Source organism: Anser brachyrhynchus (assembly GCF_964034855.1).
Source record: "Anser brachyrhynchus genome assembly, chromosome: 1".
NCBI lineage: Eukaryota > Metazoa > Chordata > Aves > Anseriformes > Anatidae > Anser > Anser brachyrhynchus.
The window spans coordinates 107,451,799-107,466,966 of NC_137694.1; the positions used below are offsets into that span (position 1 = coordinate 107,451,799).

A 15,168-nucleotide genomic window follows, 5' to 3' on the forward strand; every position below is an offset into this window, starting at 1 on the left:
ATTTTTATTACGGGCATAGCTTCTCAGCACGGACAGGGCAGCAGGCACATAAAAGGGCACGCTACCAGCACGACTTATCCCTTCACGAGAATAAGCCATAGCGCTAGAATAGTGCTAGAAACCCTCTTATGCCCGCTAACAGCATTGGTATTGCAGTATATACATAGACTACTACATAGCAGTAGCTACTTATGCGCAGTAAATGGTTATGGTTATGCCACTGCCACCAGCCGCCACCAGCCCGCACCTCGGCCGCCAGGGCCCGGAAGTGACGGGCGCTTCACCTGCTGGGCGGGGCGCGCGGGGCGGGGCGGGGCGGGGCGGGGCGCGCCCGCGGGGAGTCGCGGGGCCGGAGTCGTTGGTGGCGGTTGCCCGCCCGCTCGCGCCGCGCTATGGAGCCGCCGCTCGCGCCGCCGCCGCCGTCGTTGGCGGTGCTGCTGCTGCTGGCCCTCGCCCTGTTCGGCTCCGCCGGTGGGCGCCGGGACGGGACGGGACGGGACGGGGCGGGCGGGCAGGTGGCGGGCAGGTGGCGGGGAGGGGACCGGCAGGGAACGGAGGGGAGGGGAAGGGAATGGAGGGGAAGGGAAGGGAATGGAAGGGAATGGAGGGGAGGGGAAGGGAAGGGAAGGGAAGGGCAGGGGCTCTGTTGGGCTGGGAGAAGGGGCGGTGGCCGTGGTCCTCGTGGCGGTGCCGGTGTCCCGGCTTCTCCCCCGTGGCTCCGGGGCGGTGGCCGAGGCTCGGAGCCCTGCGGCGGGCGGCGCCGGGCTTTGTTCGCCGCCAGCCGGCGGGGGGCTGCCGCGGTTCGGCTCCCTCCTCCTCCTTCTCCTCCTCCTCCTCCTCCTCCTCCTCGCCGCGTGAAGGCGACCTGCGGGCTTCGTTTTTTCTTATTCTTTTCTAAATTTTAATTTTTGTCGCTCCTCTCCTTATTGTGTTCATCTTATTTATTTATTTATTTTTAATTAATCTTTAACGTGGTGGTGGTAGGGTGTGTGTGCGAAGCTGCCAGCAACAGCCGCAGCAGCTCGGGGCTGGGGAGGGAGCGAGCCCCGCCGGGGGAATGGGAGCGAAAAGAAGGGGTGCTTTTAATCAAATTTAATCAAAAATTCGAGAGAAATCAGCGCCTAACGCCTCCCCCGACCCTGCATCCAGCCGCGAAGTTGGTCTTGGTATGGAAGGGGCCGGGTGGCTCGCAGAGCCCTCGCTGCCCAATTGTTCTGGATTCAGTGAGGGCGGTTGGAAGCTCTGGTGGAAAGTTGAGGGAATTCGAGGTGGGAAAAAGCCTCTGCGTTACACCTATACCCGAATTCATTTCATTTTCTTACTGGGAGAGAACAAAGGGGTAGATGTTGTCAAACAACAGCAACAAAAGCGTGCCTGGCCTGTTTGAAACACAAAGTAGGCGAACACTTGGCTTGGTTGCTGGCATGAACTCGGTTGAACCGCGTGCAATGCCAACGCTTCCTTCAAGTGACTTCGGAAAACGTGTTGTGTTCCGCCTAATGGTGGCCCGAATTTATGTGAAACTGTGGAAGGTGACGGAACACCTGAGGAGGTTAAGGTTTACGGCAGAGCATGCATCAGCACTGGCAGGAGGACAGATTTTGTTTCCTGTTGAAATGCTAATGCTGTGTTGATGTCACGGGGGAAATTACTCATGGGATCAAAATTCTGCCTGTTTAACAGAATGATGGGCTCTAATCTAATGCGTAAAGGGATATCGGTAGTTCTGCATTAACTCACTTTCTCTAAGCAGAAGTTGTGCGTGAACTATGAATTACAAGTATTTAGTGGCTGGGTTAGTGATTCAGGTTTGTACTGAAACACTTCATGTAACAAAAGCTGGGGAAAAAAGCTTGTCTCGAGCACAATTATTGTATATGCTGTAAATGAGCTGTATCCCTGCTAAGATATCAAATGTTACCATGCTATAAAACTGGAGATAATTATTATATGATGAAACACAAAACCAGAACCAGATTTCACACCTCAGCTTTACTGAAGTGTTACAGGTGTCTTCAAACTTCACTGTGAAACTGGATGACTTCCTAGAGAAAGTCATAAATATTCATAGTGTGTTTTGATTAGGAATATTTTAGCGTGGTTATTGGGATGACTAGCCTGTAAGATGCACAGATTTCGTAGTCCTCTGAAAAAAACAACTTAAAAAATTAGTTTATCGTTGGAGCTGATCAGAGCTTCCTTCTATTTTTTTTCTCTGTTAAATAGAATTAATATTTCTGTCAGTGGTCCAGACACACGTTGTTTCCTTTGAGGAAACAGAGAGCAGTAAGTTGCCTTTCTTTGTATGGACCAAAGTTAGAGGAAGCCATTTGTGTGCAGTTGTGTGAAAGCTGTTGGCAATGGAGCACGGTCTAGCTGCTCAAGTCCTTACTTGAGTTTGTGGTAGTGGAGTAATTTATCATGGTACTTCAGGGCTCCTACTGAAAGTTGTGGTTTTTTTCCTCCTCTTTTCCTGTAAGTCTAACTTTCCTTGTTTCCACCTTGCTAAAAGTAGAAGATTCAAAATAACTGATTTTGTATAAATCAGGAGGCTTATCTTGACTGTACAAAATAGACCCTCAGCAGGCAACCAGGCTGTGCTATTCTGTGTTGAAAGAGAGAAGTGTCTGGGTTTAAGCCATCCCTGAACCCAGCTCAGGGGTTTAATCTCTCTGCTAAGGTCAATTTCACAGTCATAAATAACCAAATTGGGAGCTTCCCCTTTCCTTGCAGGAGGGAAAGAGTTCATCCTTGAACGCTGGGATACAAGGGGAGAACCATCCTCTTCTACCCTATTGTTGTAACTAGCCTGCATTGATTCTAGCGACTGCCTCTGTGTTACTTGGCTGTGCAACTGATAAATAACTCATGGTGGTTTCTCTTTGAGTTGGTGCTACTGCAACGTGACCACAGAACTGGTTGGTGTAGTGAAATTGAGTCTTGGCTGCCTTGTGGTTGTACAGTATGAGTTCGTATTTGGATTACTTTTTGTAATCATGAGACCTTTTCTAAAGCTATGTTGCTAATTCTTCTCTATCTAAAAATGCACTCCAGGCAGTGTGGTAAGTGAGACTTGATGTCCATCTGCAAGGTCTGTTACGTATTTTGGTTAAGTATGATTGGTCACTTCAAGTAGTTGGGGATTTCCAAAATGTGCAAACTCTCTTTCATCTAAATTAATATTGTGTAGCTGTCACCAACAAATCCTTTAGTAGGCTAATCAAAATGATATACTCTTCAGCTCCTGAATATTTTTTTAATGAGAAAATGTATATTAAACTGTTTTCCAAAGGATAATGCAGAATTTTGTTTTAAGGAGGTGGTGATTTGTTACCACTGGCAGATCATTTTGTTAGGTCTTATGGTTATGCAACTGTTTTTGATGCATTCTAAGTCAGCCAGCATTTGGTGGCTGGTACACTTTGTCAAGTATGTGTAAGAAGGCACTTAAACCTGTTCATGTTTTTATGCAGCACCAGGATCTTACAGAAGCTTCAACTAGGAGAAATTTGACTTTTGAATTTCGATACCACAGGATCATTCCCATCCTAGTACCTTTATTGCTAAGCTGCATATGCTTGGTCAGTTGAGGAATAATTTTAACAATTTGCAGGGTTCAAGTTCTTCTTAGCTTTTCATGTCAGTGGACAGTTAAATGATGTTCAGTTCTCCTTTCCTAGATTTCCCAAATCGTAGTATTTTCAAGTCATATGAAAAACTTTAACCAGCAGTAGCTGAGGTTGTTGGGTTTAATTAGTTACTGTTGTGACATCAGCCTTGAGATTTGAATTACAATCATTTTGCTTTATCTAATCTTCTGTTTATCAGAAAGTATTTCTTGCATTCAGTGTGCTGCTGCAAAAATGGTTACAGCTTGTCACTTTGCTCTCCATTGGCTGCCTCCCCTTGCTAGCTTCCCCTGTGTAGCATCAAGCATCAGCTGCCTGTCTTCACTTTCAGTGCTTGTCGCAGCATTCTCCAAAGCGGATTCCACTTCAGCAGTGGTAGTTTCATCTCTATATAAATTACTTCTTTTGGCTTCCATTGCTGTTTTCTTTTTTTTTTCTTTCCCAAAAAATGTCTCTTACGAGTACTTGTATGCTTTGCCTTTGATTCCATTCATGCTTCAAGAAGTTCCCTGTAACCTTGTAAGCATCTTTGGATCTGTCTTGCTATTGGAGTGTTTTAAAACTCATTTGCCACAGTGACCCGGGGGATGCATACGCAACAGGGAGTTTGTTTTTGGGGCCAGTATTGATTCATAGTACTACCTAACTAATTTCATCATTTGTTGTTGCTTGCATGTGTTCATAAGCTTTTAACGTCAGGGACTCCCTTTTTGCTCGTGTTGCAACTTCTGATTCATTTCATGAAGCTTTTAATGCTGTGTGAAACATTAAATAAATTTCAACAGTTGTGTGTCTCAGCAGATTGTAAGAATATCTCCCCTGCCAATTACATCAATTTAGTCACTGCTGGCTAAATATACAGTTAGCTAGCTTATGCTGCCTTTTATTTAAATTCATCTTTTTACTAGTTTGCATCTGACAGGGAGTGGTTATTAAAAGAGCCACTTCAGCCTGTTGTCATGGGAGTAAGTGGCAGTGAAGCTATAGTTCTATGGAAACCCCTTTCAGTAGGAGCTTGATCATAGCAAACCCTCTGTCCTTGCTGGTAATTTTATTTACTGCACAACTGTCTTAGTTGTGTGGGTGAATGGTGAATGGGTCTGAACTGAGAATCCTTACAGTTTTCATTACCTTTTTTTTTTTTTCTTTAACCAGTTATGATTGCCTGATTTGGAACAAGAAAGAGTTGTGCCAACAATCTGTCCTGCTACAGGGCAGGAATGAGTACCAGGAAGATGGCAGAAGAAGATGAATTGTGTGTGATCAGTATTCTCCCACGTGAGAAAAATATGTAACCCTGGCCTGGGGAGCTTTTTTGGGGAGTTTGACTATATCACTAAATCAGGCAATTGGTCAGTTGTATGGCTAGGTGTTACCTCAAGGATTATTTTTACATCCCGTTTCAAGTGGTAGCTGGCATTCTTCTGGCTCCATGGTGAGCCTCTTCAGGGAGGTCTAAAGACAGAAAAACATGAAAATTTTGTAAGGTTTTGTAAGGTTGTATTGTTTACCTGTTCCTTTTCTGGATCCAACTCAATGGGATCGCTAGTCTTAGTTGTAAGCAAAGGATCAGCTGTAACCTCAAACCCGTGTGGGTGGAGTATGTAAATTTGTTTGTGGATGTCATGTGCTTGTTGGATCGGGTATTCTAAAACTGCAGTGTGATAGACAAGTGGGATCTGCAGCTCTGGTGGCTGTAGGCTGCAGCTAGTCCTGAGCTGTTCAGCAGTGATGTGATTTCCTTTAGCTGCTTTTGAGAAGCATCTGAAGTGCTCAATGGTCACAAGTTTTGCAGTTCTGCTTGCTGCTACTTTTTTTTTTTTTAATGTAGCACACAGAGTTGTATCTTTCATGCCCTGCAGCTAAAACCTACATTTGGCATGTTGAAAGATGATCAATCAACAAGAAATATTTGGTGTGCGTGTGTAGAAAGAAAGATGAAAACTTCTTAAATTCACAGCTGTTTTAACTAGTGCGGAGTGATACTGTATAGGTAGTTGAAATTTCATGTATCTATAGATCCTGCATTTTCTGTTTTTTCCTTCTAGATGTATTAACCACTTAAGCTACGAGGAATGTTCCCTCTCAGTTAAGACCTATAAAATAATGAATGTGTATACATATAATGACTCATTAACTTTCTGTCTATTTAGGGTGGATATTCTAGTTCTTTGAACATGTTCCTTTCTGGCTATTTCTTGCAGTGGGGAGGAGGGAGGCAAAAACAAGCAGCCACTTTAAAACACCACCACAACAACAAAGACAACTCACAAAGCAACAGCAACAAAAATATACTACTGAATAAAATAACTTTCAATCTTAATTTAAAACTTGCATGTGCTATGAAAAAACATGGCTCACTAGCTCGGAAGACTCCAAACCCCTTTACTCAAGTGAAAGTAATATGGCTGCTCAGTTAAGTGCTTGATTGTACTTAAATTCCCTAATGCATTGACTGACAGATGTGCCTAATGCTTTCACACTGCAAAAGGGCTGCTTCATTCATCTTCCTTTTAAATGCCATCAAATTGGCAGGAAAAAAAGAACCATGTGACTTGATTGCTTAGTGGCTGTATAACCCTTCAGTATCAGTCGGGTAGCTGGAAAACACGTGACTCGCAGGGCTGAAAGCACAAACCAGCTGCTGCAGTTGGTGTGGACTGGTAGAGGAGAGGCAGGTTTTTGTATGGATAAGTAAGGAATGTCAGGATTTGTTGTTTTTTTCTTGTTTTGTCTTTGAAAAAAGTCTCTGTAATGGTTGGACGCCATTTCTTTTTACTCTTCTAAATGGTATGTTGCGATGGTTCCTTAATGCCTCTTAAGTGCAGTGTGAAGGTACAGTTTCACGTTGCACCTAGGTGCATTAAAGATGTGGTGTGGTTACATCTGGTGTGACTGCACATGTCCATCTAGGCTGTTGCTGCTTCAGTGACGGTTTTGGGTTCCTTCTTCCTCTCCTGCTGTCAGAGTCAGTGTTGTGTAGCTGATTGAATTCACTCAGCTGGTACAACAGAGGACTTATGGAGTGTGTTATTTTCTTACTGGATGAGTTCATTAAGTCAAGTCACTCCGTGGCTGTGCAGTGTGGGGATGAGCCCTGCTGCTTACTCTGAGAGCTGGCAGCAGCCTGTCTGGTGTAGGTGTAGCGCAAAATTTCTCTATGGGGTGGGGCTCCATGGCAGTGTAAGCAAATCCTTACCGAGGCTACAACAGCCCCTCAGCTTTTCTGTGTCCACCTTTGTGCTACTGAAACTTGTGCTTTTTTTCATGAAGCCTTTTACTGGCATGAAGGGAGGTGACACTCAGAACTGAGGATGAGAAGGCAGGACCTCAGTAAGTCCGAAGTCGTCTGGTTGCCTTTTCCTAAATACTGCAGGTTGAGCAAAGTCGTACTTGACCATTTGAACGTGACCAAGCATTAAAACTCAGAATTCATAGTGGTCTTCTGCAGATGTTGGGCTAAACAGTATTCCCATGCTTAAAATTAATCTTAATCCCAATTTTTATTATAATAGCCCTTCCCTTTTTATGTGTGGCTGCCGCCCCGCCCCATCCCCCAAGCATATCGTTTAGTTCAGTAATGAGATACAAACTCACCCGCTCCCAACTTGATAAGTACGTCCCTCTTAAGTAAGGTCATCTGCTGCTGTAGTTGCTAGGATACTTGGCTAATGACTTTGGGTTTAGCAACAGGAATAGCTTCAAGAATGTGCTGAGCAAGTTAGGAGCACAAGGACAGTTGGAAAAGGAAAGGAACGTGGGGTAGAATCAAATGGGATATCAAGGGAAGAAGTGAAACTTGAGGGAGATGAGTAAAAGATCAGTAAAGCTTTAGCCCATGCTTTTTAGATTTTCCTTGTTGCATAGCTATTCCAATTGATTTCAGTGAATTGCGGTTGGGAATGAAATTAAGATCATGTTATGTATTTACAGGATTAGGGTTGTTTGTAGTTCTGTTTGAGTCTTAGAGCTTAAAAAAAAGTCTTTATTAGATTGGGAGAAAGAATAACTTCTAATGTTACTGTGCAGTATGCTTTAAACTGGGGCTTGAGTATGCGACTCTACATGAGCAACTTATTCATATGATCCTGCCACAGAACTCTTCTATTACAAGTAACGTCCAAACTGAAAGAGAATATTTTTGTCTTCAGAAAGGCAGTATGCTTAGCCTGTTTCATGTTGGTTTTAGTGCAGTTTTTCTTTTTTTCCATTGTGTAACTTGACAGAGGATTTGTGGATTCAGGTGAGCTCAGGTAGAAATTCAGTAATTTAATGGTTATTGTTGAATTGATTTATTTTTGTCAGATTTCTTAGACTAGGCTAATGCAGGATTGTTTGAGTTTCTGTTCAAAGCAGATACCTTTAAGGTGTTGTTTGTGGAATTCTGGAGCAGAATCAGTCTTTTTGAGATGTTCTGCAGAAATCGGGAGCTTTGGCTGGCAACACTCCTCCATTTCTGGAACTGGTCAGATTGCAGGTTCTGTGCAACTTAAAAACACATTTCTGTGAGTCTGGGGATTGGATAGTAGATAAGAAAATAAGGCTTAATTGTAATAGCAGTGTCCCCTTTAATGTGGAAGCAGATGAGAAGTCAGAAATAAGCAGGGAGAAAGTAAATCCATGATGTCACCCTGGTTATTTTGAGAGTAAGTGCAACTGGGAGACTTTGCCTGGTAAATGTGCCTCCGTTAAGTGGTTCTCCCAACCCTGGCTGCTCAAATGAAGTGAAGTTTGGAAAGACAAACCCACTGTTTGGAGACCCAGCAGGGGTGTAGTTGATTGTCCAGGTGATAGAACTTTGCCAGGATCATTCTGACATGGATTTTTTCCCATGTTGTGCTTTAAGTGCTCCTGCTGTTTCATCAGCTTTCTCTTTGTAGTTTATGGCAGAAACTTCCTCTGTGCTGGTAAACTGCTTCAGTTTGTGTACAGTGTGTCCTGAAAGCTTACCTAGACCAGATCTCTGGGAGTTTGATCACTTAGCTTCATCCTGCTACTGGGGAGGCAGCTGGGATGAAATGCGAAAGAGAAAGGTTTAACATCATGCCTCTACTAATGCTATCTTGAATTGAAGCTCTTTCAGAAATTGCTTTGTGGATTTATTTTCCTGAGCTATTATATTGAATCTGGGACTAAATAGGCTAGGAAGGAGGAAACAGCATTTGGAGTGAAGACTGGAAGCCAAATCTCAACTTTTTCTAGGCTAGTGCTTTTATTTTGAGATGTTTACTTTCTCTGGCTCCATAAACTTTGGATCTTTTCTGCATAGCAGAAGGGCTTCAGTAAGTTGTGTGACTGGTTAGCTTGTGGAGCGTTCGCCTAGGAGATCAGAGATGCAGGTATGAACATCTGTTCGAATGTTGAGTCTGCTTTCTTCAGGGATTAACAAGTGTTCTGCATGGTGGACTTAAGCTAGTATAGGCAGGCAGGTTTTTATCTTCTCTCTAATCTTTTTTGATTGGGCCTCTTTGAGGTTTAAGTAAAGGCATAGTTTGTTAATGTTGATAATTTTAGAAGTACTAGATTTAAGTTTTGGATGCTTTTGCTAAGATGGTGTGGTGGTGGGTTTTTTATTTTCTACTTACTATGAACTCAGCTTTATTTTTGAAGGCTGTACTGTAGCATTGTACAATAGCCATAGTTAGCATCAAGCACTGCTCTGTAGAACATATTAAATATTAACTTTCTAAAACTAGCCGGATAGTACTTCCTTTGTTAGAAAAGCTTTACAGTTTGCTTTTACCAACAGTTCATTGACTGCTTGCTTGTTTCTGTCCCTCCTTTCTTATTCCTCTTAGCTAAGATGAGGTTGCTGTGCTGGTTAAGTAATCTTCAGTGACTAGGAGTCTGACCAAAAATGTTAAGAAGATGTGTATTGAGCTACTAGGGATTTTGGATACTGTTCTGAAACATCTCATGAGAATCTGTGTACTGTGGCTGTAAAATAGAATTTGAGAGTTTTATTCTCACATCAGAATTCTCCAAATCTGTTGAATTTCCCTTCCAAAGGGAAGACAACTATTTGTGTGTGTCCTTCTATTAAATCGTAGGTTTTTTTCTTGCCATTGTTTCTGTAATGCTTACTAAGCTTAAAAAAGGCTCTTTAGTGGCCTTTCTTCTGTGTTGTTCTAAGTCATGTCTTCAGAAAAAAGTGAATTTGAGAAAATACATATGACTAGAGCTGGTTGAAAAGTTGAATTGACTCTCTTCCCTTCATTCACTCCCTTCTCCCCCCCCAGTTGATCAGCCTGATTTTTCTGAATCCTGGTAAAACTTCCGCAGAAACTAAGGCAAGGTTAACCCTGTCTTAATCTCTGTCAGACCTCATTATGACTAAGGGACGTGATGTTCTCAGGATTTTGCCATGTGTTGGGGCTTTCCAGAAGTTCTAGGGTTTATGACATGGAAAGATAGACGCAACAAATCTTCATAACACATCTGGCCCAAGTTCTTGAAAGTTTTGACTTTAATGGGCTTCTACTCTCGCTGTTTGAGGCAAGATGCTGGGAAATTGTGAGAACCCAAACCTGAAGCTAGGCTTTGTGGCCCTTGAGGATCACGCTGGTAAAACTAGGATTCAGTTTGTGTTGCAGTCAGTTATGATATCGTGGGAAAAAACCCTAAGCAAGTTCTGCAGCTTGTGGCCATGCTGGCTGTACTGATGTGGCTTGGATGGTGGGTGCTGTAAAATCACTAAAATTAGTATTATCAAAATCACTAAAAATGAATAATATCAAATATTCTTTTCACTTTATTTCTGCTAAGGCAACTTTTATTCCAGTTATTCTGTTAGAAGCACCCTGCCTTGCAGAGATGTTAATTGGCATCATGTGAAGATACTGACTCTTTGTGGAGTCAGGAAGCAGAAGATTGTGAGATGGTGACTTCTGGGGATTTGCACTATGAGGAAGGCTTACAATGTTTGTGTCAGACTGCCAGTAAGCAGTGGGAAACTCGCTCTGTTAGGTACTAGTTGGTAAGGACGTTGGTGTAAGTTGACTTTCCAAGTTTTATGGTGTTTTATTTCAGAAGTGCAGTTTTGTCAAAGTGGATGTGGGAAAAAGGGGCAGTTGGCAAATTTTGCTTTATATTATTAGAGCTAACTTAAAATAAGAGACTCACTACAGTTGAGAGGCATATTCCGAAGTAAAATGAGTGGGGATTTGATTCTTGAGACTGAAGTCTTGTCAAGCAGAAAGATTTGATCACAACTATGCAGACAAACATCATCTATAGACTATGCTTGAAAGAAGAGTCTCTTAAGTGAGTTTTGTAGCATGCATTTCTGATTGATACTTCTGAAGGCCTCATTCTGTGAGGAAACCTTCATGCATTTAACAGCCATTTCCTGTTTACGAGCTGCTATTGGCAAACCATAAAGTTTGTGGAGAGCCTGCTAGTACAGGTGAAGTACTGTGCAAATGTAGAACGTATATTGATCAACTATGATTTTTAAGTGCGGCAAGATATGTGAACTCAGTTCTTATTCCATGGAGAAGCAGTCTGTGCTTCTTTGCAGTTGTGTTCTGTAGCAGTTGCTATTTCAGACATCGGTTTGAACCTGGTGGCAGTCCTGCTGTTATGGTGTAGCTCTGCTACTCCTGCCCACTCTGTGTATTTCTGTTGCCTTTGCCTTACCTTCTGTGCCAGCTGATGGTTTTTCTCACCTTGCCTGTTTAGAGAGGGATTGTGTTCAGTGGGTTATGCAACACTGCCATAAGATAGTGCTATCTGATTGCCGGAAGTGTTCTGGTCAAGCTTAAATTTACACTTCAGTTTGTGTAAGCAAGCAGTCCCAAATTCCAGTGTATGCTGAACTCCTCACATTTTTAATCTAAAAAATATCATTTCTGCATTTAGTATTTAAAGAAAATTTGTCTTCTGTTACTTGTGTTGGAATGGAGAACGCACTGTTACATTTGTTGTGTTTTCTGTTTTGAAAACTCTTTTAAATGATACTAAAAATCAGTTTCCATCAAGTTTTATCACATATACCATTTTTCCTAGATGAAAAATTTAATAATATACTTTGCTAAACTGTGTTCCACCTGAGTGCTATTTGATGGTATGTCTAAATACTCAGAAGGAACTACAGTTTCCTGAAAAATGGTATACTGTTTTGCACTCCTTTAGAAATAATGTGAAAAACTTGTTCAGTCAGTGACTTGCTGTAGGGTCAGTTTCTCAGAGAAAAATTAAATAATTCCACATTGAGAACTTTAAATTTAAATGCTCAGAACCAAAATGTGTATTGACCTCTTACATTCCTCTGAAACTTTTATAAGGGATAATACTAAATAGATCAAGGAATGGTACTCGTCTCTTCTTACCCATTCACAAAGGCTCATTCTTCTGATTATCCCTACTGAATTTGAAATGTTTTTTCCTTGAAAAAGTATTTGGGAATGATATATGTGTGTTTGGACCAATTGCATTTCTATGTTGATAGTTTTCAGTGTTTTTTTTTTTTGAGAATCTGTTATATGCTCCTATTCTTCACAGTGATTTGTTAGCTATAATTAAAAATCAGACAAGTTCATGCTAAGCACCTTTGAATAAACGGGTTAGCTAACTTGAGGAATCACCGTCTTTCTGGTATGTTCAAAGAAGTCTGGAAAGTCTGAAACTTGATCCATAAAACTCCACTAACCAAAACAATTTAGGTTAGAAATTAGGAGACGTTTCTTTTCAGAAAGAGCAGTCAGGCATTGGGATGGGTTGCCCAGGGAAGTGGTGGAGTCACCGTCCCTGGGGGGGTTTAAGGAAAGGTTGGACCTGGTGCACAGGGACATGGTTTAGTGGGTGACATTGGTAGTAGGGCAATGGTTGGACCAGATGATCTTGAAGGTTTTTCCAACCTTAATGATTCTATGAAATACAGATCTTTGCTCAGTCCGATAATGTCATACGAGCACTTAAATGCCACAGATGATCCTCTTATGTTTTGAGGAGTACACTAGGGGAGTGAACAGAAATTGAATCTTTCTGATTTGAATGGAAACTGGAGGAGGTGAGGCTTGGGGAAAGCTTGGAGACAATGCTATCTGATCACTGTGGGCATTAGCTTCATGTAGGTCTTTAATGCAGTTAACTGAATTGTTTGCATTGAGAGTGACCTCAATCATCTAACCTTCTGCTCCAAGCAGAGTCAACAGTGAGTACTTCAGTCTTGCCTTATGTCAACTGCCCTGACTTCCTTTTTGGTTCTTTACAGCTCATGTGCTAGTAGAAGCTTTTCTGGTTAATCCTGCAGCCAATTCACTCACAGGATCCTTCTCCACAAGCCTTTCTTCCTTCATTCCCAGCACTCCCACGTCCTTTTCCTTTGCCCCCAGTTCTGTGGTTAATTTTGACTTATTTCAGGTTGTCTCCGTTACTAGCATGAGTAGGTAATGGTAATAGTTTAAACAAACAACAACAAAAACACTACTAGTAGTAATAATGCAATGATAATAGTCCAAGAGTCATAGAAGGTAAGCAATCTCTTAGCACACCTGCTTTGGCTAAACCTCCTATGCCAGCATATCTGGCAGCAGATGGGTGTCTCTTCTGCAGAAGGGGATCTCCAGCTAGTATTAACTGCCACTCCCTCCTAGTGCTAATGCTTGATTCAAGTCCAGCTGGCTGTGACATCGCCTTTCAACTAAGATGCCTGCTGCTTCTGCTTGTCAATCTAATATTGACCCAACAAGCAATGGACAGAGTGGAAAATAGCTTTATCTACAAGCGTTCTTAGGATCGTAGAACCATAGAATGGTTTGGGTTGGAAGGGACCTTAAAGACCATCCAGTTCCAGTCCCCCTGCCATGGGCAGGGACACCTCCCACCAGACCAGGTTGCTCAAAGCCCCATCCAGCCTGGCCTTGAACACCTCCAGGAATGGGGCATCCACAGCTTCTCTTGGCAACCCGTTGCAGTGCCTTACCACCCTCTGCGTAAAGAATTTCTTCCTTATATCTATTCTAAATCTACCCTATTTTGGTTTTAAACCATTACGCATTGTCCTATCACTACCCTCCCTGATAGTTTCTCTTCTGCTTTCATGTAGACCCTCTTTAGGTAGTGGAAGGCTGCTATGAGGTCTCCCCAGAGCCTTCTCTTCTCCAGGCTGAACAACACCAGCTCTCTCAGCCTGTCCTCATAGGAGAGGTTCTATGGCACCTTGATAACTTTTTATGGCCCTCCTCTGGACTTGATCTAATAAGTCCATGTCCTTGTGCTGTGGTACAGTCTGAGTTTCTAGAGTTCAGCTAGAGCTTCTCCACTATATGGAAAAGCGCAAGTTGAATAGTAACTTGAGCTAGTGTGAAAGTGCAAGTTAGAGCTTATGTGCACTGTTTGTAATAATTTTTATTATGTCTGAGGCTATAATTCTACAGATGTGCCAAAACAATCTTATTCTTGCTGGACAAGCTTCTTGTGGCCTTTTATCTGTTGCTGTAGTGGTAACATCCAAGTGACTACTTCATAGCCACGATGGACAGCAGCCTCAACGTACAGAAATGACTCCAAAAACCTGAACATGATAGCCAGCAAGGTGGACAAAACAGTGGGTGTAAAAATGCCAAACCTAGTTCCATAACAAGTCAATGGAGAGTTCTACTTCCTGATTGTGATGTATGTTCCTATACACTTAAGGAGGGAAGCCTATACTTGTTATAAAATAAAGGGAATCTTGCTTCAGGCCTTTCAGCAAGTTTGTTTGGATCACTATATAGATTATTTTACAGGGTTGAAGTGGGGAAATTCTGTTCAGGAACATGTTTTCTTTAGTCACCCATACAGATAAAGATTACACAGCCTTTTTTGAGGAGTAAGTCAAGTAGAAAGGACCAACAAATCTGAAAACTCCCTGAGGTTTTTGAAAGGAATTCATTTGTCCAGTCCTTATAACTCATCACAAAGTAACTTGTCTTAATCTAACACACAGTCCTGGTTGGCTTTGTCACTGTTTCATGCTCTCATTTTATCAATGAGTGAGTGGCTTTTGATTAGGTGACTTTTTTAATTCATTCCAAATGTGTTATTGGAAATATTCTATATTTTCTGTTTTCAATAACTTGAAAATTTTCAGCAGCAGCCTTTTCATTTATTTAGCTTCAAATGGGACTCAAATTGCACAAAAAGACCTTTCAAACAAAGATGCAATTGCCTATGGGATATGATTCCAAAGTAAGACTACCTGACTTTGCATTGTGTTCAGTAACATACTGCACAGAATTTCTTAAGCAGCAATAAAAGTTTGAAATGATTTTTAATGATAATTTGACATGATTTTTAAAGTTGATTTCTATACAGGAAGAAACAGTATATGATGGATTTGCAAAAGGAATTGGTATAATTTTGTTGTTTTTTTTTTTCTTAAATGAACATAGGAACTTCAAAAAAGTTGGGCTTTCATTGTGTTGAGATAAGTTACTAAGATTTTAGCTGTCTGGGTAATCTATGCATTTTGGTTGTACAGAGACTGGTTTTAGGCGTTCTGTTCTGGAAAGAATATAGTAATGTCTAAGAGAACGTTTGCTGTGGAACTGTGAAG

The 15,168-nt window shown here is 41.9% G+C and overlaps 1 protein-coding gene across 2 annotated transcripts in view; it reads left to right on the forward strand.

Moving 5' to 3' along the window:
• The first annotated feature begins 311 nt into the window (after positions 1–311).
• The window catches only part of CXADR (CXADR cell adhesion molecule), a 33,382-nt gene continuing 18,525 nt past the window's right edge, over positions 312–15,168 (forward strand). For both annotated transcript variants that reach the window (XM_080551586.1, XM_080551585.1), the window contains exon 1: positions 312–471. In XM_080551586.1, coding sequence (XP_080407712.1) covers positions 393–471 — 79 coding nt within the window. In that variant the 5' untranslated portion in view covers positions 312–392. The remainder of the gene's footprint in view (positions 472–15,168) is intronic.